Consider the following 23,424-nt stretch of genomic DNA (forward strand, 5'->3'; position numbering starts at 1 on the left):
TTGCAACTTGGATTCACCTGGAATGTAGGTTAAAGTATACCTCCTCTAAAAGCCATTGTCTATTACTGGGAAGAAACTATATCTTAGTCTACTAGTGACCATGCAGACAGACCACCAGGGGCAAATAGAAAGTTACTGACATTTCTCTGCCAGTTACATAACCTCTTGGCAACCTGAGTCTACTAAGTATACTAAGAAACAACAGTTCAACTCAGTCACACTTTTTATGGGTACCAAGGTCCAAATTTAATTTCAAAAGTATGTATGATCTATAGTATAGCCCTGAGAAGGGTAAAATATATAATGAAGTAATATAAAACAGTATGCTGTCACAAAAAGTTAGGTGATTACTAATCCTATGCATTTAGGAATAAAGTTTTAAAACTTGGCTATGAAAAAGATGAAAAATGAGATTTTTTGGCAATAAGCTGAATAATTGAATTGAATTTTTATGATATCAGTAGGAATCAATGACTGCTTTTAGCTTTCTGTTTTGGGTGTAAGTTAAGTCACTTTGAATACTTCTGGTAGTAAATTGCCAGGTAGAGATACAATCATTAAAAATTACTATGTAACATTCTTGGCTTTTTGTAAAAGAAATTTCAGATAGTTTTCAATTTAGGAAAGTCTTCTAAAGGGCTTCATATAAATTAGCTTCTTGAAACTCACAAACTATAAGGTACCTGGCCCAGGCAAAGCAAATACAGAATGGTTGGTTATAAATAGCTTTACTGAACTTACATGCACAAATAAATAAATAAACAGCCAATTTTAAACCTGATAGGATTTTTAATCATTCAGTAACTTAGCCATCTGGTTAGGTCAGGATCTATCTGCAGGCTAGAAAGGCTGTTTTAAAAGGCAGAGTAGTGGCAATAAATGACTTGTTCCCTTATCTAACCATCTAGGTTATCTGTGCTTACATCTACCCTCAGCCCTAGGCAAGGTATGCCCTAGATGCTCTACCCTTCAGGGGAAGGAGGGAATTATTACAGGTCAAGAGTGTCATTTCTGCCTGAGGAGGAAAAGGAGCCTGGGTGGTATTGGGGTGCTGACTTTATTTTAGCAGTGGTTCTCCAACTTGGCTGCATAATAGAATCAGATTCTCTGGGGTGAGACTCAGGTGCCAAACCTTTATTAAGCTCCCCAGGTGATTTCAGTGTGCAGCCAAAGCTGAAAATCTTTGGTTTGGGACAAAGAGTCTCATTGAAGTGCCCATCAGAATCACCTGGAGAGCATGTTAAAGTTACAGAAGGCTAGGTCCCAGCCTCAGAGTTTCTGATTCAGTAGGTCTGGGGAGGGACCCAATAATTTGCATTTTTAACAGGTTTCCAGATGAAGCTGATGTTGCTGTCGTACACTTTGAGAACCAATCTTAGAAGAGTTTGACTCTTATTATATACTGGAGTTCAGCTGTGACTGGGGCGTAAGGGGAGGAATGAAAATTGGCAGAAGGAAAGGACAGATACCACTAGCTCCCCTCTTCTCAAAGGTAAAGTGAACTGGGATCTACCGCTGCATTGCTCATCCCCTATTTTCTTAGCCTTTATTTTATAGATTGAGAAAATAAAGGCTCTTCAAGGGTCATGTGAACGGCCCAAAGCTGGTTACACCAGAGTTAACCACCCCGTTTTATCTGGTCTCTTTGCACTTTCAGGTCAACCTCTTAACTGCCTCTGCAGCGCGACTCCACTTAGCCCTCGTCATTAACCTTTGTCTCCTCCCCCGCCCCGCCCCCAGCGTCCTGACGGCGTTGCGTGGACAACGTGCACCTACGTTCAAAGCACGCAGAGAACGGTCCTCGGAGGCGCATCGCGTGCTGCGCAGGCGCAAGCGGCAAGGCGCTGGAGCGGCGGTCATGGAGTCCGTCAACCCGGTGGTAAGGACCACCAGCCTGGCCTCTCGGCCTGTGCTCCGTGCAGAGGGAGCGCGGTCCTGGGCTCATGGCAGTGGAGCTCCGTACACCCTTTTTTTTTTCCCTCCTGGCTCTTTACAGACTTTCAGGAGCCCTCTCCCTTAGGGGCTCCTCTGTCCTTCTCCTCCGTGTTAGAGGAAGTAGATGAGGGCCAGTAGCTCAGCCGGAAGTTGGACCAGGCCCCCCGCCAGAAAAACAAGCGCCCCTCTTCTTCTTCTTACTCCTCATCGAACTGAGGTCCTCTAGAGTGAGGATTTGAGAAGGTGGTTAGAGACGGAACGGAACTTAAGCCTCCCAGTTTAGTGTGTTTAGAATTACTGAGTTCAGTTGTAGTCTAATTGTAGTTCTTAATTTTAGTATGACCACTGTTGAGTCTAAGCTATATTATTTACCCGAAATAACAGGTAATGTGATACTTTAGGTTACCCCACCACATATTTTTAGAGTTCTCCCGCACCCCTCCATTTCCCCATCCTTAAGCATCTTAATGTTTAAGTGTACAGTTGGAATTGATAAAACGTCTGGTTGCTTTGTTACCATTAAGGAGTACGTAAACCTCGCATGAGAACTGACAGGCTAAATGGTCTTGTGAGACCCTCTATCAATCCTAAAAATTGATTTAAAGAAAAAAAGTCAAGAAATCACGTTTATTTTCAGTTCATTTCAACAGACTTCACATTTGGTGAAAGGCAATGTGCTTGTCCTGATCTGTGTTGTTTTATGGGTTCCATCTATACATACGAAGGATAAAATGGTTCATTTCTGAAGACAAGTTATTTTAATGTGTATCCTTTTTCTGATAATGTATTTTAATATATGTGAAATAATTATGCTTGAATGTAAGCTTACCGTGTATACCATTTTATTTGATGATGAAACTCCAACGAGTGTGTGTGTGTTTTCTTTTACATAGGGAAGAGGTTAAGATGGATTTCCTGGGCTATGCATAGTGGACTATACATATACTAATGAAAATAACAGGGAAAGAATATAAAGTCTAGCTGTAGTCCTAGAAGAGAAAGTATGTTCAATTCCTACTTTGCTTTTGAAAAATTATGTTCTAATGGGTTATTTTTGATGGCTGCTGTTACATTCTGAGGGTAGATCTTAAAAGATGTTTTTATCCGTAGGAGTTTTTACCTCTAGCTTTAAGTGTGATCACACTAGCTGGGCCTAACACTGACACATCAGATAAGCACGGCTTTATCAGGGTAGACTGTTTTAGAAGAAGGAACTAATCTAGGGCACTTAATCTTATTGACTATGCTTGTGAATAACGTATTATTTAAATATTACTGATTGGCTTTTTCATAGGCTCACTCTGGGTCTTTAGAAGGAATATGTTTAATACCTAACTACTCTTCGCATGAATAGGAGTACTTAGAATACTAACTGAGTAGTATGAAAAAGCAGTCCTAGAATGACAGAATTTTCAATTTGGCCTGATTAAGCAATTTGAAATAAGAGCAATTCAACTAAATTCCTATTTTGTTATTTCTTATCAGTAGAACTTCCACTAGGTCAGTATTGTCAGTACACTTAGCATTGCCATTCTTTTTTTGCATTTTTTAATTTTATTTAATTTTATTTGATCTTTTTTGGTGGTGCCGCGTGGCTTGCGGGATCTTAGTCCCCACACCAGGGATTGAACCCAGGCAGTGAAAGCGCTGAGTCCTAACCACTGGACTGCCAGGGAATTTCCTAGCATTGCCATTTTGGACTAGGGTGGGAGTGGAGCACAGTTTACATAGATTTGAAGGACTCAGTTTATTTCACAGGGCTGTTTTTCTATTGATATTGACCAGTTTTTAATCTGGTAAAGATCTGCTTTTAGGATGTTACTTAGTCTCTGCAGTATGCAGATTGTGGAAGGGTAAGCTTTGTTTATGTCCTCCATAGTTTCTCTTAGGAAATCCTTTTTGGTGCAGTTGTACTTTTACTTGACCATGGTTCAGAATATCTTTTTGGACTCTGTATGTTGGAAGCGGGACAGAATTTGGTGACTCTATTGTAGATGCTTGCCCCAAATTTATGGCTTGGAATTTATTTACATTTATGGAAGTAATATAGCAAACTCTAAAAAAGCTCTCTGGGTCCCTCTGAGAAAAAGGTAAATTGAAAACAAAAGGTTCATTTCCACCTGTCTTAAATTAATTTCCTTTTTAAAAAGGAGTGTGGAGGTTAAATACTGACACAAAAGCCAAGGATCCTAAAAGTAACCATACATCTTGATGAGATTATTATCTCATATTTTCTTGTAGTATTGTGATTCAGCCCTATAGATAAGCTGAGACTGTGGGTCTGAAGTTAACCAATTTATGGAAAGCTAAGACTGTATTGGGAATAGGATGCACAGAGTGAAAATCCTTACGGTGGCTTTTCTTCAAATATAAGATTAGAAAGTGTATACTGCATGTTTTTTAAGGCTGGATACACTCAAACTTGAGAATGTAAAACTTTAACAATTGCTTTTATGTAGCCTAAACTCTACAGATCTGTAATTGAAGATGTAATTGAAGGAGTGCGGGATCTATTTGCTGAAGAAGGTATAGAGGAACAAGTCTTAAAAGACTTGAAGCAGGTTTGTAGACAGTAGAAGTTTCTCTCTTGTTTTTTCAGCTTAAAAAAATGGATAAATTAAATTCAAACCCCTTAATTATAGTTTAATACTTACCCATTTACTGTGCCTTCAGCTGACAATTTAAAAGTAAAAAATATGAGTAAATATCCTAATTTTTTTTTTTTTAGAGCAAACATTTTGTTTTTCTCTGCAGCTCTGGGAAACAAAGGTTTTGCAGTCTAAAGCAACAGAAGACTTCTTCAGAAATGGTGTCCATTTGCCTTTGTTCACCCTTCAGTTGCCACACAGCTTGCACCAAACATTGCAATCATCAACAGGTTGGATATAGTTAGTAAATTAGTACTATATGCAGAACAAATTCTCATTTGGTGGTGGTTTGGCATTAGGGTAATGTTCTTAAGGGGAGAGGGCTTGGACTTCAAAATCATTGCTATTAAAAGAACACAGGATAAGTCATCACTGCCATGTAATTATTGACAAAAAAATTAGGTTATTTAAACTATTTTTAAAACTATTATAGTCCACAAAGGTGACAAAGCCTTACTTCATAGGAACAAATTATATAGTCTGTGGGCTATTGGAAATACCCTTTGTTTATCTCAGAGGATTTGATTGGCTCTAGTAAAGGAGTAATCCAGCCAGTTGGTGAAGAAGCAGAGGGAAAGATGGGTGCTTGCAAGCTTGTGCATTCTTTCTCTTTCTCTTGCTATCTGTATGTATTGTAATTCTGTAATTGAAATGGAAGCAAAATGGAGTATAAACAGGAATATGGAGGTTATTCAGGCTACTTCACAGTTTTGGATATAAAATGATGGCTAGAAATGGACCATATGCGTATTGTCTTTAATCTTGGACTTAAATCTAGACCTCTGCTTTTAAGGGAAATATTTGTCCATATTATGTCTATCAATTTAAACTGGAAAAGACTAACTGCTAAAAGATAAAACAATACTATTATATCTTTCTAGCCTTTATTTCTTTTTTTCTCCTCTGATTCTTATAATCCTTATGCTATCCTGATGTGTGTGTATATACATCTACATGTTGATGTACAGAGATGCAGGCACATAGGGATGCACTGACAGCCACAGAGGCACACACCAACAGACATATCCAGACTCAGGGGACACACCCAGATACAGACGTGTGCAGATACAGACAGACACACACAAGTAGGTTTTATTGGATTTAGCCGAAATTCAATAGATGAATGTCTGCAAGAGGTAAGGGTAGATTTTGGATTAGATTGTCAGTAAAAACTAGATTGTTCATGGCATACTTGGGAAAATTCACATGAAAATCTTGTGGGTCAAGGTGAGGGGAAAATATCGATAGTAAGGAGGCTACTACCTCGTCTATTGCAAAATGAGAGAATTTAAGTGTGACAGCAATTATAATGTATAAAAATGAAAATAACAATGAGTGTTGAGTTACCAAACACAACTTATATAATGCTGTGCTTAAAATGTGTAACGTTGCTCTTTAAGGGTTAGCATGGCTGTTTTAATTATTAAGCTGACACACTGAATTACATCAATTGTTCGGTTTTTGGCTATGCTTTCATTTTTAACTTTACTGTTTTATTAGGGCATCCCTTTTATTTCTCTATTTAAATAACATTCTTTTAATTTTTTTCTTCATTAGAGAACTTTAAAGATTTTTTCCTTAGGAGTGGCTTGGAGGGTGGTGAATGTGGAGTAGTAAAATATTTGATTGTCTTTTATGAAAAGCATGGTTCTTAAGAAAAGACTAGCTGGAACCCTATTGTAATACTTGATTTTGCCTCAAGATGGTAATATTACCAGTGATTTAAATCACAAAATAGTCTTGCGACTAATATATCTAGCTGACTTTCACTCAGCACTTCTTTCTTTCTAATTCTGTCTTAGAGGTTAGAATAATTGAAATAATTCCATTTAAACAAGACAGTTTTTCTTCTTATTCTTTTCTGCATCATTCATGATGAAGTGAAGAGGAAGCACATGTATCCTGTAAAACTGCGTTATAGGCCTTTTTCCTATCCCTCTTCATTTCTAGGTACTCTGCAATAAGATTCTTGAAGTAAACAGCCTCATAAAATTGAAGTACTTTTTAATTATATCATCTTGTTGTATGCTTCTAAAAGCCTGATTAAGGTAGCCTAAACATACACTACAACCTTTCTATCTCTTGATAACAAGTTCAAATTAAATCTACAGTGGAATGAGTCCTTTGCCTTTGTCTTCTCCACTGTTAAAATTTGTTTGCCCTGTTGTATTTTCTTTGACTCTGTTATCCATTTGTTTAGTCATTTGCCGTATCTTCAGTTGTCAACTTTTTTTTTTTGGTCTCAGGACCTCTTTACACTTAAAAATTGAGAACCTCAAAGTGCTTCCTTTTATGTGGGTTGTTAGTATCTATTTACCATATTAGAAATTAAAGCTGAGAAATTTTTAAAATGTTGATTTATTAATTTAAAAAATGATTGTATGTTAATATATATTTGTTAAAAATAACTCTTTTCCAGAATAAAAAAATATTTAGTGAGAAGACTGGTATTGTTTTACTTTTCTGCAATTCTTGTTAATGTCTGGCTTAATACAAGACAGCTGGATTCTCATATCTATTTCTAAATTTAATCTGTTGTGATATGTAGTTTTGGCAGGAGAAAATCTAATCTTCCACAGATAGATAATTGGAAAAGGAAGAGTGTTTTAATAGCTTTTTCAGGTAATTTGGTACTATGCTAAAACTCAACACGTGGTAGTTTCTGAGAGGTTAGCTGCAACGTGTAACCTGAAACCATATCAATGGACTTTTTGTGATGTTAAAGTTCACTGGTATATCTTGCATTTTGAATGACTGTCTAACCCCTGTGTAATTTTGTAACATACGTGGGTGACGTGGAAAATATTGGTTCACTGAGTTATACATTTGACACATTGGTCATTGTACAGGATAAAAAATCATATTAATATCTCCACATATCTCACAGAAAAGTGTTTAAGTATTGGAAAGCGATGAAGCTTACTGTAATGGATATAGTTTTCAAAATTCTAATTTTTGCTTGAAAGCTTGAATTTTATCATTGCCAAACAAATACTGTCAGTTTGTTTTCCTTGAGGTGATGGGCACACTTAGTTCATTTTCAAAAGATTGCCAAATACCCAAGTCTGATGAACCATAGTTTCTGTCAGTTTTTCTTTCAGGTAAAATAGTGTTTCTTGACAAAAGAAATTAGCTAGGTCAGCTCCCAACTTAAACAATAGCACCATTGGATTTCCTCATGCTTCCCTGTACTTCTGTATGCTGCAGAAATGCTTTATATGTTCTTCCTGTTTCCTCCCACAGAATACTAAAAGCAAGTATACTTGAGGGTTGAAATTTAGTAAAAATAATTCTTTATGGTTACATTAAGGAATTTCTTAAGTGAAACAGTTTCGTTGTTGCTGGTTTTATTTGTTTATTTTTAAACTGTGAGTAAATAGCAATGGAGAATAAATACAATGAGCACTAGTAAGGTTTGGCGCTTACAAGCTTAATTCACGTGAAGGTGCCTTCAGTTTTATTTATCACGGCTTTGTGCTATCAGTGCAAATGTCAGCACCACCCCCCGCCTTAAAATATTTAGTGAAAAATTAAAAAGGCATATATTGTTTTGATATTATAAAAATAGTTTTGACCTTATGAACACCCTGAAAGTATCTTAGGGACCCCCAGGGGTTTGTACACTAAACTTTGAGAACTGCTGTTCTATTCTTATATTCTATTATATATAATTTATAATCCACTTTTAAAAAATACTTAATTTTTTAGAACATCTTTAGGTTCACAGCAAATTTGAGAGAGGGTACAGAGATTTCCCATGTACTCCTTGCTCCCCCTCATGCATAGCCTCTCCAGTTAACATACCCCACCAGAGTGGTACATTTATTACAGTTGATGAACCTGCATTGACACATCGTAAACACCCAAAGACCATAGTTTACATTGTCACTTTTGGTGTTGTACATTCTGTGGGGTTGGGCAAGTTTATAATGACTTGACTCCATTGTAATAGTTTCGTACAGAGTATATCCATTGCCCAAAATATCTTCTGTGCTCCTCTGCATCTGTTCCCCTCACACCAGTCCCTGGCAACCACTGATCTTTTTACTGTCTCCATAGTTTTGCCTTTTCTAGAATGTCATGTAGTTGTAACACTATAGTATACAGCCTTTTCAGGTTGGCTTCTTTCAGTTAGTAATATGATATTTATATTTGGCTGCGTTGGATCTTCGTTGCTGCACCCGGGTTTTCTTTAGTTGCGGTGAGCGGGGGCTACTCTTTGTTGCGGTGCACGGGCTTCTCATTGCGGTGGCTTCTCCCGCTTCAGAGCACAGGCTCTAGGCACACAGGCTTCAGCAGTTGTGGCATGGTGGGCTCAGCAATTGTGGCTTGTGGGCTCCAGAGCGCAGACTCAGTAGTTCTGGCGCACGGGCCCAGTTGCTCCGTGGCATGTGGGATTCTCCCGGACCAGGGCTTGAACTCGTGTCCCCTGCATTGGCAGACGGATTCTTAACCATTGTGCCACCAGGGAAGTTCAGTAATATGATTTTAAGTTTCTTCCATGTCTTTTCATGGCTTGATAGCTCCTTTCTTTTCAGCACTGAATAATATTCCATTGTCCGGAGGTACCACAGTTTATATATCCATTCGCCTACTGAGGGATGACATCTTGGTTGCTGCCAGGTTTTGGCAATTATGAATAAAAGTGCTGTAAACATTTGTGTGCAGGTTTTTGTGAAGAAATAAGTTTTCAGCTCCTTTGGGCAAATACCAAGAAGTGTGATTGCTGGATCCTATGGTAAGAGTATGTTTAGCTTGGTAAGAAACTGTCAAACTGTCTTCCAAAGTGGCTGAACCATTTTACATTCCCCAGCAATGAATGAGAGTCTGTTGCTCCGCATACTTGCCAGCATATTGCTGTTATCAGTGTTCTGAATTTTGTCCATTCCAGTAGGGGTGTAGTGGTATCTCGTTTTAATTTACATTTCCCCAATGACATATGATATGGAGCATCTTTTATATTTTTCATATGCTTATTTGCCATATATATATCTTCTTTGGTGAAGTGTCTATTTAGGTCTTTGGCCCATTTTTTAATTGGTTTGTTTGCTTATTGTTAAGTTTTGAGAGTTCTTTGTTTTTTTTTTTTTTTTTGTAAATTTGCCTTTTATTTTTTTTTTTTTACTTTTTTTTAACATCTTTATTGGAGTATAATTGCTTTACAGTGGTGTGTTAGTCTCTGCTGTAGAACAAAGTGAATCAGCTATACGAACACATATATCCCCATATACCCTCCCTCTTGAGTCTCCCTCCCACCTTCCCTATCCCACTCCTCTAGGTGGACACAAAGCACCGAGCTGATCCCCCTGTGCTATGCGGCTGCTTCCCACTAGCTATCTGTTTTATATCTGGTACTGTATATATGTCCATGCCACTCTCTCACTTCGTCCCAGCTTACACTTCCCCCTCCCCGTGTCCTCAAGTCCATTCTCTACGTCTGCATCTTTATTCCTGTCCTGCCCCTAGGTTCTTCAGAACCATTTTTTTTAGATTCCGTATATATGTGTTAGCATATGGTATTTGTTTTTCTCTTTCTGACTTACTTTACTCTGTGTGACAGACTCTGTGTCCATCCACCTCACAACAAATAACTGTTTAATTTCTTTTGATGGCTGAGTAACATTCCATTGTATATATGTGCCACATCTTCTTCGTCCATTCATCTGTCAGTGGGCACGTAGGTTGCTTTCATGTGCTGGATATTGCAAATAGTGTTGCAATGAACATTGTGTTACATGACTCTTTTTGAATTATGGTTTTCTCAGGGTATATGCCCAGTAGTGGGATTGCAGGGTCATATGGTAGTTCTATTTTTAGGTTTTAAGGAACCTCCATACTGTTCTCTATAGTGGCTGTGTCAATTTACATTCCCACCAACAGTGCAAGAGGGTTCCCTTTTCTCCACACCTTCTCCAGCATTTCTTGTTTGTAGATTTTTTGATGGTGGCCATTCGGACCAGTGTGAGGTGATACCTCATTGTAGTTTTGATTTGTATTTCTCTAATGATTAATGATGTTGAACATCCTTTCATGTGTTTATTGGCAATCTGTATGTCTTTGTTGGAGAAATGTCGATTTAGGTCTTCTGCCCATTTTTGAATTGGGTTGTTTTTGATATTGAGCTGCATGAGCTGCTTGTATATTTTGGAGATTAATCCTTTGTCAGTTGCTTTGCAAATATTTTCTCCCATTCTGAGGATTGTCTTTTCATCTTGTTTACGGTTCCCTTTGCTGTGCAAAAGCTTTTAAGTTTCATTAGGTCCCATTGCTTATTTTTGTTTTTATTTCCATTTCTCTAGCAGGTGGGTCAAAAAGGATCTTGCTGTGATTTATGTCATAGGTTGTTCTGCCTATGTTTTTCTTTAAGAGTTTTATAGTGTCTGGCTGTACATTTAGGTCTTTAATCCATTTTGAGTTTATTTTTGTGTATGGTGTTAGGAAGTGTTCTAATTTCATTCTTTTACATGTAGCTGTCCAGTTTTCCCAGCACCACTTATTGAAGAGGCTGTCTTTTCTCCATTGTATATTCTTGCCTCCTTTATCAAAGATAAGGTGACCATATGTGCATGGGTTTATCTCTGGGCTTTCTATCCTGTTCCGTTGATCTATATTTCTCTTTTTGTGCCAGCACCATACTGTCTTGATTACTGTAGCTTTGTATTATAGTCTGAAGTCCAGGAGCCTGATCCCTCCAGCTCCATTTTTCTTTCTCATGATTGCTTTGGCTATTTGGGGTCTTTTGTGTTTCCATACAAATTGTAAAATTTTTTGTTCTACCTCTGTGAAAAATGCCATTGGTAATTTGATAGGGATTGCATTGAATCTGCAGATTGCTTTGAGTAGTATAGTCATTTTCACAATGTTGATTCTTCCAATTCAGGAGCATGGTATATGTCTCCATCTGCTTATGTCATCTTTAATTTCTTTCATCAGTGTCTTATAGTTTTCTGCATACAGGTTTTTTGTCTTCTTAGGTAGGTTTATTCCTAGATATTTTATTCTTTTTGTTGCAGTGGTAAATGGGAGTGTTTCCTTACTTTCTCTTTCAGATTTTTCATCACTAGTGTATAGGAATGCAAGAGATTTCTGTGCATTAATTTTGTATCCTGCTACTTTACCAAATTCATTGATTAGCTCTAGTAGTTTTCTGGTAGCATCTTTAGGATTCTCTATGTATAGTATCATGTCATCTGCAAACAGTGACAGTTTAACTTCTTCTTTTCTATTTGGATTCCTTTTACTTCTTTTTCTTCTCTGATTGCTGTGGCTGAAACTTCCAAAACTAAGTTGAATGATAGTGGTGAGAGTGGGCAACCTTGTCTTGTTCCTTATCTTAGTGGAAATGGTTTCATTTTTCCCCATTGAGAGTGATGTTGGCTGCAGGTTTGTCATATATGGCCTTTATTATGTTGAGGTAAGTTCCCTCTATGCCTACTTTCTGGAGAGGTTTTATCATAAATTGGTGTTGAATTTTGTAAAACGCTTTTTCAGCATCTATTGAGATGATCATACGGGTTTTCTCCTTCAATTTGTTAATATGGTGTATCACATTGATTGATTTGTGTATATTGAAGAATCCTTGCATTCCTGGGATAAACCCCACTTAATCATGGTGTATGATCTGTTTAAAGTGCTGTTGGATACTGTTTGCTAGTATTTTGTTGAGGGTTTTTGCATCTGTGTTCATCAGTGTTACTGGCCTGTAGTTTTCTTTGTGACAGCTTTGTCTGGTTTTGGTATCAGGGTGATGGTGGCCTCATAGAATGAGTTTGGGAGTGTTCCTCCCTCTGCTATATTTTGGAAGAGTTTGAGAACGATAGGTGTTAGCCCCTCTCTAAATGTTTGATAACATTCCCCTGTGAAGCCATCTGGTCCTGGGCTTTTGTTTGTTGAAAGATTTTTAATCACAGTTTCAATTTCATTACTTGTGATTGGTCTGTTTATATTTTCTATTTCTTCCTGGTTCTGTCTTGGAAGGTTTTGCTTTTCTAAGAATTTGTCCATTTCTTCCAGGTTGTCCATTTTATTGGCATACAATTGATTGTAGTAATCTCTCATGATCCTTTATATTTCTGCAGTGTCTGTTGTAACTTCTTGTTCATTTCTGATTTTATTGATTTGAGTCCTCTCCCTCTTTTTCTTGATGAGTGTGGCTAATGGTTTATCAATTTTGTTTATCTTCTCAAAGAACCAGGTTTTAGTTTTATTGATCTTTGCTATTGTTTCCTTCATTTTTTTTTCATTTATTATCTGATCTGATCTTTATGATTTCTTCTGCTAACTTTGGGGGTTTTTTTGGTTCCTTTTTCTCTATTTGCTTTAGGTGTAACATTAGGTTGTTTATTTGAGAGTTTTCTTGTTTCTTGAGGTAAGAATATATTGCTATAAACTTCCCTCTTAGAACTGGTTTTGCAGCATCCCATAGGCTTTGGGTTGTCATGTTTTCATTGTCATTTGTTTCTAGATAGTTTTTGATTTCCTCTTTGATTTCTTCAGTGATCTCTTGGTTATTTAGTAGTGTATTGTTTAGCCTCCATGTGTTTGTATTTTTTACAGATTTTTTTCCCTGTAATTGATATCTAGTCTTGTAGTGTTGTGGTTCGAAAAGATACTTGATATGATTTCGGTTTTCTTAAATTCACCAAGGCTTGATTTGTGACCCAAGATATGATCTATCCTGGAGAATGTTCCATGAGCACTTGAGAAGAAAGTGTGTTCTGTCGTTTTTGGATGGAATCTCCTATAATTATCAGTTAAGTCCATCTTGTTTAATATGTCATTTAAAGCTTCTCTTTCCTTATTTATTTTCATTTTGGACGATCTGTCCATTGGTGTAAGTGAGATGTTAAAGTCCCCCACTATTATTGTGTTACTGTCGATTTCCTCTTTTAGAGCTGTTAGCAGTTGCCTTATGTGTTGAGGTGCTCCTATGTTTGATGCCTGTATATTTATAATTGTTATATCTTCTTCTTGGATTGATCCCTTGATCATTATGTAGTGTCCTTCCTTGTCTCTTGTAACATTCTTTATTTTAAAGTCTATTTTATCTGAGTATTGCTACTCGAGCTTTCTTCTGATTTCCATTTGCATGGAATATCTTTTTCCATCCCCTCACTTTCAGTCTGTATGTGTCCCTAGGTCTGAAGTAGGTCTCTTGTAGACAGCATATGTACAGGTCTTGTTTTTGTATCCATTCAGCCAGTCTGTGTCTTTTGGTTGGAGCATTTAATCCATTTACATTTAAGGTAACTCTTGATATGTATGTTCCTATTACCATTTTCTTAGTTTTTTGGGGTTTGTTATTTTAAGTCTTTTCCTCCTCTTGTGTTTCCTGCCTAGAGAAGTTCCTTTAGCATTTGTTGTAAAGGTGGCTTGGTGGTGCTGGATTCTGTTAGCTTTTGCTTCTCTGTAAAGATTTTAATTTCTCCATCGAATTTGAATGAGATCCTTGCTGGGTAGAGTAATCTTGGTTGTAGGTTTTTCCCTTTCATCACTTAAATATGTCCTGCCACTCCCTACTGGCTTGCAGTTTCTGCTGAAAGATCAGCTGTTAACCTTATGGGGATTCCCTTGTATGTTATTTGTTGTTCTTCCCTTGCTGCTTTTAATATTTTTTCTTTGTATTTAACTTTTGATAGTTCGATTAATATGTGTCTTGGCGTGTTTCTCCTTGGATTTATCCTGCTTGGAACTCTCTGTGCTTCCTGGACTTGATTGACTATTTCCTTTCCATATTAGGGAAGTTTTCAACTGTATTCTCTTGAAATATTTTCTCAGTCCCTTTCTTTTTCTTTTCTTCTTCTGGGACACCTATAATTTAAATGTTGATGTGTTTAATGTTGTCCCAGAGGTCTCTGAGACTGTTCTCAATTCTGTTCATTCTTTTTTCTTTATTCTGCTCTGAGGTAATTATTTCCACTATTTTATCTTCCCGGTCACTTATCCGTTTTTCTGCCTCAGTTATTCTGCAATTGACTCCTTCTAGAGAATTTTAAATTTCATTTATTGTGTTGTTCATCATTGTTTGTTTGCTCTTTAGTTCTTCTAGGTCCTTGTTAAATGTTTCTTATATTTTCTCCATTCTGTTTCCAAGATTTTGGATCATCTTTACTATCATTATTCTGAATTCTTTTTCAGGTAGACTGCCTATTTCCTCTTCATTTGTTTGGTCTGGTGGGTTTTTACCTTGCTCCTTCATCTGCTGTATATTTCTCTGTCTTCCCGTCTTGCCTAACTTAGTGTGTTTGGGGTCTCCAGCCTGCAGGTTTGTAGTTCCCATTGTTTTTGGTGTCTGCCCCCAGTGGGTAAGGTTGGTTCAGTGGGTTGTGTCGGCTTCCTGGTGGAGGGGACTGGTGCCTGTGTTCTGGTGGATGAGGCTGGATCTTGTCTTTCTGGTGGTCAGGACCACGTCTCGTGTGTGTTTTGGGGATGTTTGTGAATTCAATATGATTTTAGGCAGCCTCTGTTCTAATGGGTGGGGTTGTGTTCCTGTCTTGCTAGTTGTTTGGCGTGGGATGTCTAGTACTGGAGCTTGCTGGTCGTTGAGTGGAGCTGGGTGTAAGCATTGAGACGGAGGTCTCTGGGAGAGCTCTTGCTGATTGATATTATATTGATATCTTGCCGGGATATCTGTGGTGGTCCAGTGTCCTGAACTCGGCTCTCTCACTTCAGAGACTCAGACCTGACCCCTGGCCAGAGCACCAAGACCCTGTGAGCCACATGGCTCTTTTGGGAAGTCTGAGGTCTTCTGCCAGCATTCAGTAGGTATTCTGTAGTATTTGTTCCACATGTAGATGTATTTTTCCGAGATCAAACGAGATCAGGCGTGTTCAGGATGGTATGGCGGTAGACTGTAGATGTATTTTTGATGTATTTGTGGGGAGGAAAGTGATCTCCATGTCTTACTCCTCCACCACCTTGAAGGTCCTCCATCTCTTTGTTTATTTTGGATAACAGTCCCTTATCAGGTATGTCTTTTGCAAATATTTTCTCCCAAACTGTGGCTTGTCTCCTCATTCTCCTTACATTGTCTTTTGCAAAGCAGTTTTTAATTTTAATGAAGTCCAGCTTATCAGTTATGTCTTTCATGGATTGTTCCTTCAGTGTTGTATTAAAAAAGTCATTGCTATGCTCAAGTCATGTAGATTTTCTCATATGTTATTTTCTAGGAGTTTTACAGTTTTGCATTTTACATTTAGCTCTGTGATCCATTTTGAGTTAACTTTTGTGAAGCGTGTAAGGTCTGTATCTAGGTTCATTTTTTTTTTTGCACTGGATGTTCAGTTGTTCCAGCACTATTTGTTGAAGAGACTATCTTTGCTCCATCGTACAGCTTATGCTCCTTTGTCAAAGATCAGTTGGTTATATTTATGGGGATCTATTTCTTGGCTGTCTGTTCTGTTCCACTGATCTATTTGTCTATTTTTTTGCCATCTATTTGTGTACACTGTCTTGATTACTGTAGCTTTACAGTAAGTCTTGAAGTTGGGTAGTGATAGTAGTTCATCATTTTCTCCTTGAATATCATATTGGCTATTCTGGGTCTTTTGCTTATAATCCACTTTTCTTCTTTTTTCTTTTTTTTTTTGCGGTACGCGGGCCTCTCACCACTGCGGCCCCTCCTGCTGCGGAGCACAAGCTCCGGACGCACAGGTCCAGCAGCCATGGCCCACAGGCCCAGATGCCCCGCGGTATGTGGGATCCTCCCAGACCGGGGCACGAACCCGCGTCCCCTGCATCGGCAGGCGGACTCCCAACCGCTGCACCACGAGGGAAGCCCTATAATCCACTTTTGAGAGAGAAATGGGATTCTGTTAATAATAACCTCAGGATTTCCCTGGTGGTGCAGTGGTTGAGAATCTGTCTGCCAATGCATGGGACATGGGTTTGATCCTTGGTCTGAGAAGATCCCACATGCAGTGGAGCAACTAAGCCCGTGCGCCACAACTACTGAGCCTGCACTCTAGAGCCCACGTGCCACAAGTACCGAAGCCCACGTGCCTAGAGCCCGAGCTCCGCAACAAGAGAAGCCACCGCAGTGAGAAGCCCGCACACTGCAACGAAGAGTAGCCCCCACTTGCTGCAACTAGAGGAAGCCCGCGCGCAACAACAAAGACCCAAGGCAGTCATAAATAAATAAATAAATAGTAATAATAATAATAACCTCAGAATAACAGGTGTAAACTAGGACTGTCCTGAGCACACTGGGACAGGTAGTCACTTTGTCTATAATTGCCTTATTTCTAGGGCAATTCAAATCATCTTCTGCTATTTGGTCTTCATGTCACATAGTCTTTTTGATGAAGCCATCAGTCATTGTGGGAGGAAGACAGGGAAGAACCAGGAACATTGAGACGTTTGTTAGCTTTCATCTTTGAGCATTAAAACTCCTAAACTTCAGGTACAAACTGTATGTCCTGTTGTTCTTGAATTTGGATCTGTTAAAATTTTCAGCAATGTTGTTTCTTGAGGTGGTTTGAGTTAGAATATTCAGTGTGGTCATCAGGAGACAGTCATATACTAAAGAGTAGTCACAAAAAAGAAATTTACCAGTTTTTGCACCTCTTGAATAATGTGACTTGGATATTAAAATTTGGTATGGTTCAAAGAGGGACCAAATATTGTTCAATGGTTAACTGCCTTAATGTATCAAAGACTTTTTGGTGTGTAGGGAAGAATACACTTATAAATGTGAATGTTGTTGTGCTATGCTATTTTTTCTGCAAAACTCCTTAAATTATATTTGTCGGATTAAATTCTTCCTTTATTCTAAAGCTTATTGTTTATGAAATTTACTATTTCTAGAATATATACATGAAGACCAAAATTCTGACACTTTAAGTAAAAACATGTATTCAGTTAAAACTTAATTGGTTATTGACACTATCTTGAGTATTTTAAAAAGTACGTTTCAGGCACATATAATGGTGTACGTAATTCGTGAATGTATATGAATGATGAATATAACTGGTGAATTTAGTATCAAAATTAAGTAGAAGCTACATGAAACTTTACTCTAAAATTTTGTTAGTTCAATTTTTTGATGGCTCTAAAGAAACTCTTAAAACTCTTTTAGCTCTGTTTGATTTGTAGGAGTGGAGAGAATTATCCTTTGGGATTTATTGCTGAGTATTTAACAGGGGAGAATTGTTGCTATTTTTCCTCAAGAAATTCATTTAATTGCTTCAGACAGTATGTTAACAGATTTTTGTTTCCTCTCAGGCTATGGCTTATGCTGTACCAGCCTCAGCTTTTCTCACTTCAGCTAATTAAGACTAATACCATTGTGTTCCTGCCACTCCAGTTCTAATTTAGCCTTTCCAAAAAGAATGCTGGTTAAGAAGTAAAGCTATAGATGACAGAGGATAAAAATAATTTTGTACTTCATTAACCATCAGTCTTTGTAGCTTCACTTCTGTTGTCTTAATGTGAGAAGAATCGTTAGTTAAAAAAAATTTGCTCTTCTGAGCTGTTTGTGGTATATCATGGAGCCATGCTAGTGTCAGAAATGGGTCTTTAGGACAGTTCTTAATACAATATGTGAAAAAATACCATAAAAAACATTACATTCAGTAAATACGTGCTGCATAAACATGCTAAAATGTTTTTGTTTTTATTAAAGAAAAGGCAAAATGGTCTTCTGTCAGGTTCAAGTAGGTAAAATGAACCTTGAGGTAAGGTTTAAGGTTACATTGGTCAACTGAGATCCTTCTAATAACTATTTGTTCTTTAGACTTACTTAAAAAAATTTTATTGGAGTATAGTTGATTTAAAATATTGTGTTAGTTTTAGCTGTACTGCAAAGTGAATCAATTATACATATACATCTATCCACTCTTTTTTAGATTCTTTTCCCATATAGGTCATTACAGAGTATTGAGAAGAGTTCCCTGTGCTATGCAGTAGTTCCCTATTAGTTACCTATTTTATATATAGTAGTGTGTATATATCAATCCCAATCTCCCAATTTATCCCTCCCCCTTTCCCTACCTGGTAACCATAAGTTTATTTGTACATCTGTGACTCTGTTTCTGTTTTGTAAATAAGTTCATTTGTACCATTTTTTTGGATTTCACATATAAGTGATATCATATGATGTTTGTCTTTCTCTGTCTGACTTACTTCACTCAGTATGACAATCTCTAGGTTCATCCATGTTGCTGCAAATGACATTATTTTGTTCTTTTTTATGGCTGAGTAGTATTAAGACTTATTATTATTATTTTTTTCCTGTACATGGGCCTCTCACTGTTGTGGCCTCTCCCATTGCAGAGCACAGGCTCTGGACACGCAGGCTCAGCGGCCATGGCTCACGGGCCCAGCCCCTCCACGGCATGTGGGATCTTCCCGGACTGGGGCACGAACCCGTGTCCCCTGCATCAGCAGGCGGACTCTCAACCACTGCGCCACCAGGGAAGCCCTATTTTTTTTAATTTTTGAATTTTATTTTATTTATTTTGTTATATAGCAGGTTCTTATTAGTGATCAGTTTTATAAACATCAGTGTATACATGTCAATCCCAATCACCCAATTCAGCACACCACCATCCCCACCCCCCCCCGCAGCCTTCCCCCCTTGGTGTCCATACATTTGTTCTCTACATCTGTGTCTCAACTTCTGCCCTGCATACCGGTTCATCTGTACCATTTTTCTAGGTTCCACATACATGCGTTCATATACGATATTTGTTTTTCTCTTTCTGACTTACTTCAATCTGTATGACAGTCTCTAGATCCATCCACGTCACTACAAATGACCCAATTTTGTTCCTTTTTAGGGCTGAGTAATATTCCATTGTTATATGTACCACATCTTCTTTATCCATGCATCTGTTGATGGGCATTTAGGTTGCTTCCATGACTTGGCTATTGTAAATAGTGCTGCAGTGAACATTGGGGTGCATGTGTCTTTTTGAATTATGGTTTTCTCTGGGTATATGCCCAGTAGTGGGATTGCTGGATCATATGGTAATTCTATTTTTAGTTTTTTAAGGAACCTCCATACTGTTCTCCATAGTGGCTGTATCAATTTACATTCCCACCAACAGTGCAAGAGGGTTCCCTTTTCTCCACACCCTCTCCAGCATTTGTTATTTGTAGGTTTTCTGATGATGCCCATCCTAACTGGTGTGAAGTGATACCTCATTGTAGTTTTGATTTGCATTTCTCTAATAATTAGGGATGTTGAACAGCTTTTCATGTTCTTCTTGGCCATCTGTATGTCTTCTTTGGAGAAATGTCTATTTAGGTCTTCCGCCCATTGTTGGATTGGGTTGTTTGTTTAATATTGAGCTGCATGAGCTGTTTATATATTTTGGAGATTAATCCTTTGTCCATTGATTCATTTGCAAATATTTTCTCCCATTCTGAGGGTTGTCTTTTCGTCTTGTTTATGGTTTCCTTTGCTGTGCAAAAGCTTTTAAGTTTCATTAGGTCCCATTTGTTTATTTTTGTTTTTATTTCCATTGCTCTAAGAGGTGGATCAAAAAAGATCTTGCTGTGATTTATGTCAGAGTGTTCTTCCTATGTTTTCCTCTAAGAGTTTTATAGTGTCCGGTCTTACATTTAGGTCTCTTATCCATTTTGAGTTTATTTTTGTGTATGGTGTTAGGGAGTATTCTAATTTCATTCTTTCACATGTAGCTGTCCAGTTTTCCTAGCACCACTTATTGAAGAGACTGTCTTTTCTCCATTGTATATCCTTGCCTCCTTTTTCATAGATTATTTGACCATAGGTGCGTGGGTTTATCTCTGGGCTTTCTATCTTGTTCCATTGATCTTTGTTTCTGTTTTTATGCCAGTACCATATTGTCTGGATTACTGTAGCTTTGTAGTATAGTCTTAAGTCAGGGAGTCTGATTCCTCCAGCTCCGTTTTTTTTCCCCACAAGACTGCTTTTGCTATTCGGGGTCTTTCATGTCTCCATACAAATTTTAAGATTATTTGTTCTAATTCTGTAAAAAATGCCATTGGTAATTTGATAGAGATTGCATTGAATCTGTATATTGCTTTAGGTAGTGTAGTCATTTTCACAATATTGACTTTTCCAATCCAAGAACATGGTATATCTCTCCATCTGTTGGTATCATCTTTACTTTCGTTCATCAGTGTCTTATAGTTTTCTGCATACAGGTCTTTTGTTTCCCTAGGAGGGTTTATTGCTAGGTATTTTATTCTTTTTGTTGCAATGGTAAATGGGAGTGTTCCCTTAATTTCTCTTTCAGAGTTTTCATCATTAGTGTATAGGAATGCAAGAGATTTCTGTGCATTAATTTTGTGTCCTGCTACTTTACCAAATTCATTGATTAGCTCTAGTAGTTTTCTAGTGGCCTTTTTAGGATTCTTTATGTATAGTATCATGTCATCGGCAAACAGTGACAGTTTTACTTCTTCTCTTCCAATTTGTATTCCTTTTATTTCTTTTTCTTCTCTGATTGCCATGACTAGGACTTCCAAAACTATGTTGAATAATAGTGGTGAGAGTGGACATCCTTGTCTTGTTCCTGATCTTAGAGGAAATGCTTTCAGTTTTTCACCATTGAGAATGAGGTTTGCTGTGGATTTGTCATATATGGCCTTTATTATGTTTAGGTAAGTTCCCTCTATGCCTACTTTCTGGATGGTTTTTATCATAAATGGGTGTTGAATTTTGTTAGAAGCGTTTTCTGCATCTTTTGAGATGATCATATGGTTTTCCTTCTTCAATTTGTTAATATCACATTGATTGATTTGCATATATTGAAGAATCCTTGCATCCCTGGGTAAATCCCACTTGATCATGGTGTATGATCCTTTTTATGTGTTGTTGGAGTCTGTTGGCTAGTCTTTTGTTGAGTATTTTTGCATGTATATTCATCAGTGATATTGGCCTGTAATTTTCTTTTTTTGTAGTATCTTTGTCTGGTTTTGGTATCAGAGTGATGGTGGCCTCATAGAATGAGTTTGGGAGTGTTCCTTCCTCTGCGATTTTTTGGAAGAGTTTGAGAAGGATGGGTGTTAGCTCTTCTCTAAATGTTTCATAGAATTCATCTGTGAAGCCATCTGGTTCTGGACTTTTGTTTGTTGGAAGATTTTTAATCACAGTTTCAATTTCATTACTTGTGATTGGTCTGTTCATACTTTCTATTTCTTCCTGGTTCAGTCTTGGATGGTTATACCTTTGTAAGAATTTGTCCATTTCTTCCAGGTTGTCCATTTGATTGGCATAGAGTTGCTTGTAGTAGTCTCTAAGGATGCTTTGTATTTCTGTGGTGTCTGTTGTAACTTCTCCTTGTTCATTTCTAATTTTAGTGATTTGAGACCTCTCCCTCTTTTTCTTGATGTGTCTGGCTAATGGTTTATCAATTTTGTTTATCTTCTCAAAGAACCAGCTTTTAGTTTTATTGATCTTTGCTATTGTTTTCTTTGTTTCTATTTCATTTATTTCTGCTCTGATCTTGATGATTTCTTTCCTTCTGCTAACTTTGGGTTTTGTTTGTTCTTCTTTCTCTAGTTCCTTTAGGTTTAACGTTAGATTGTTTATTTGAGATTTTTCTTGTTTCTTGAAGTAGCCTCGTATTGCTATAAACTTCCCTCTTAGAACTGCTTTTGCTGCATCCCATAGGTTTTGGATCGTCGTGTTTTCATTGTCATTTGTCTCTAGGTATTTTTTGATTTCCTCTTTGATTTTTTCAGTGATCTCTTGTTTATTTAGTAATGTATTGTTTAGCCTCCATGTGTTTGTGTTTTTATGTTTTTTTCCCTGTAATTGATTTCTAATCTCATAGCGTTGTGGTCAATAAAGATGCTTGATATGAGTTCAATTTTCTTAACTTTACTGAGGCTTGGTTTGTGACCCAAGATGTGATCTGTCCTGGAGAATGTTCCATCCGCACTTGAGAGGAAAGTGTAATCTGCGCTTTTTGGATGGAATGTCCTATAAATATCAATTAAATCTATCAGGTCTATGTGTCATTTAAAGCTGTGTTTCCTTATTAATTTTCTGTTTGGATGATCTGTCCATTGTTGTAAGTGAGGTGTTAAAGTCCCCCACTATTGTGTTACTGTCGATTTCCTCTTTTATAGCTGTTAGCAGTGGCCTTGTGTATTGAGATGCTCCTATGTGGGTGCATATATGTTTATAATTGTTATATCTTCTCCTTGGATTGATCCCTTGATCATTATGTAGTGTCCTTCCTTGTCTCTTGTAACATTCTTTATTTTAAAGTCTATTTTATCTCATATAAGTATAGCTACTCCAGCTTTCTTTTGATTTTCATTTGCATGGAATATCCTTTTCCATCCCCTCACTTTCAGTCTGTTGTGTCCCTAGGTCTGAAGTGAGTCTCTTGTAGACAGCATATATATGGTTCTCTTTTTGTATCCATTCAGCAAGCCTATGTCTTTTGATTGGAGCATTTAATCCATTCATGTTTAAGGTAATTATTGACATGTATGTACCTATGACCATTTTCTTAATTGTTTTGTTTTTGTTTTTGTAGTTCCTTTTGTTCTCTTGTATTTCCCACTTAGAGAAGTTCCTTTAGCATTTGTTTTAGAGTTCGTTTGGTGGTGCTGAATTTTCTTAGCTTTTGCTTGTCTGTACAGCTTTTGATTTCTCCGTCAAATCTGAATGAGATCCTTGCCGGGTAGAGTAATCTTGGTTGTAGGTTTTCCCTTTCATCACTTTAAGTATATCATGCCACTCCCTTCTGGGTTGTAGAGTTTGTACTAAGAAATCAGCTGTTAAACTTATGGGGATTCCCTTGTATGTTATTTGTTGTTTTTCCCTTGCTGCTTTCAATAATTTTTCTTTGTCTTTAATTTTTGTCAATTTGATTACTATGTGTCTCAGCATGTTTCT

At 37.5% G+C, this 23,424-nt stretch overlaps 1 protein-coding gene across 1 annotated transcript in view; it reads left to right on the forward strand.

Moving 5' to 3' along the window:
• Positions 1-1,858: 1,858 nt before the first annotated feature.
• GTF2A1L (general transcription factor IIA subunit 1 like) overlaps positions 1,859-23,424 on the forward strand; it is a gene marked incomplete at both ends in the record, with an annotated part of 58,988 nt that continues 37,422 nt past the window's right edge. Inside the window, 3 exons of the mRNA XM_082672163.1 lie at positions 1,859-1,879; positions 4,395-4,496; positions 4,690-4,813. Coding sequence (XP_082528289.1) covers positions 1,859-1,879; positions 4,395-4,496; positions 4,690-4,813 — 247 coding nt within the window. The remainder of the gene's footprint in view (positions 1,880-4,394; positions 4,497-4,689; positions 4,814-23,424) is intronic.

Source organism: Grampus griseus (assembly GCF_964374135.1).
Source record: "Grampus griseus genome assembly, chromosome: 15".
Lineage (NCBI taxonomy): Eukaryota > Metazoa > Chordata > Mammalia > Artiodactyla > Delphinidae > Grampus > Grampus griseus.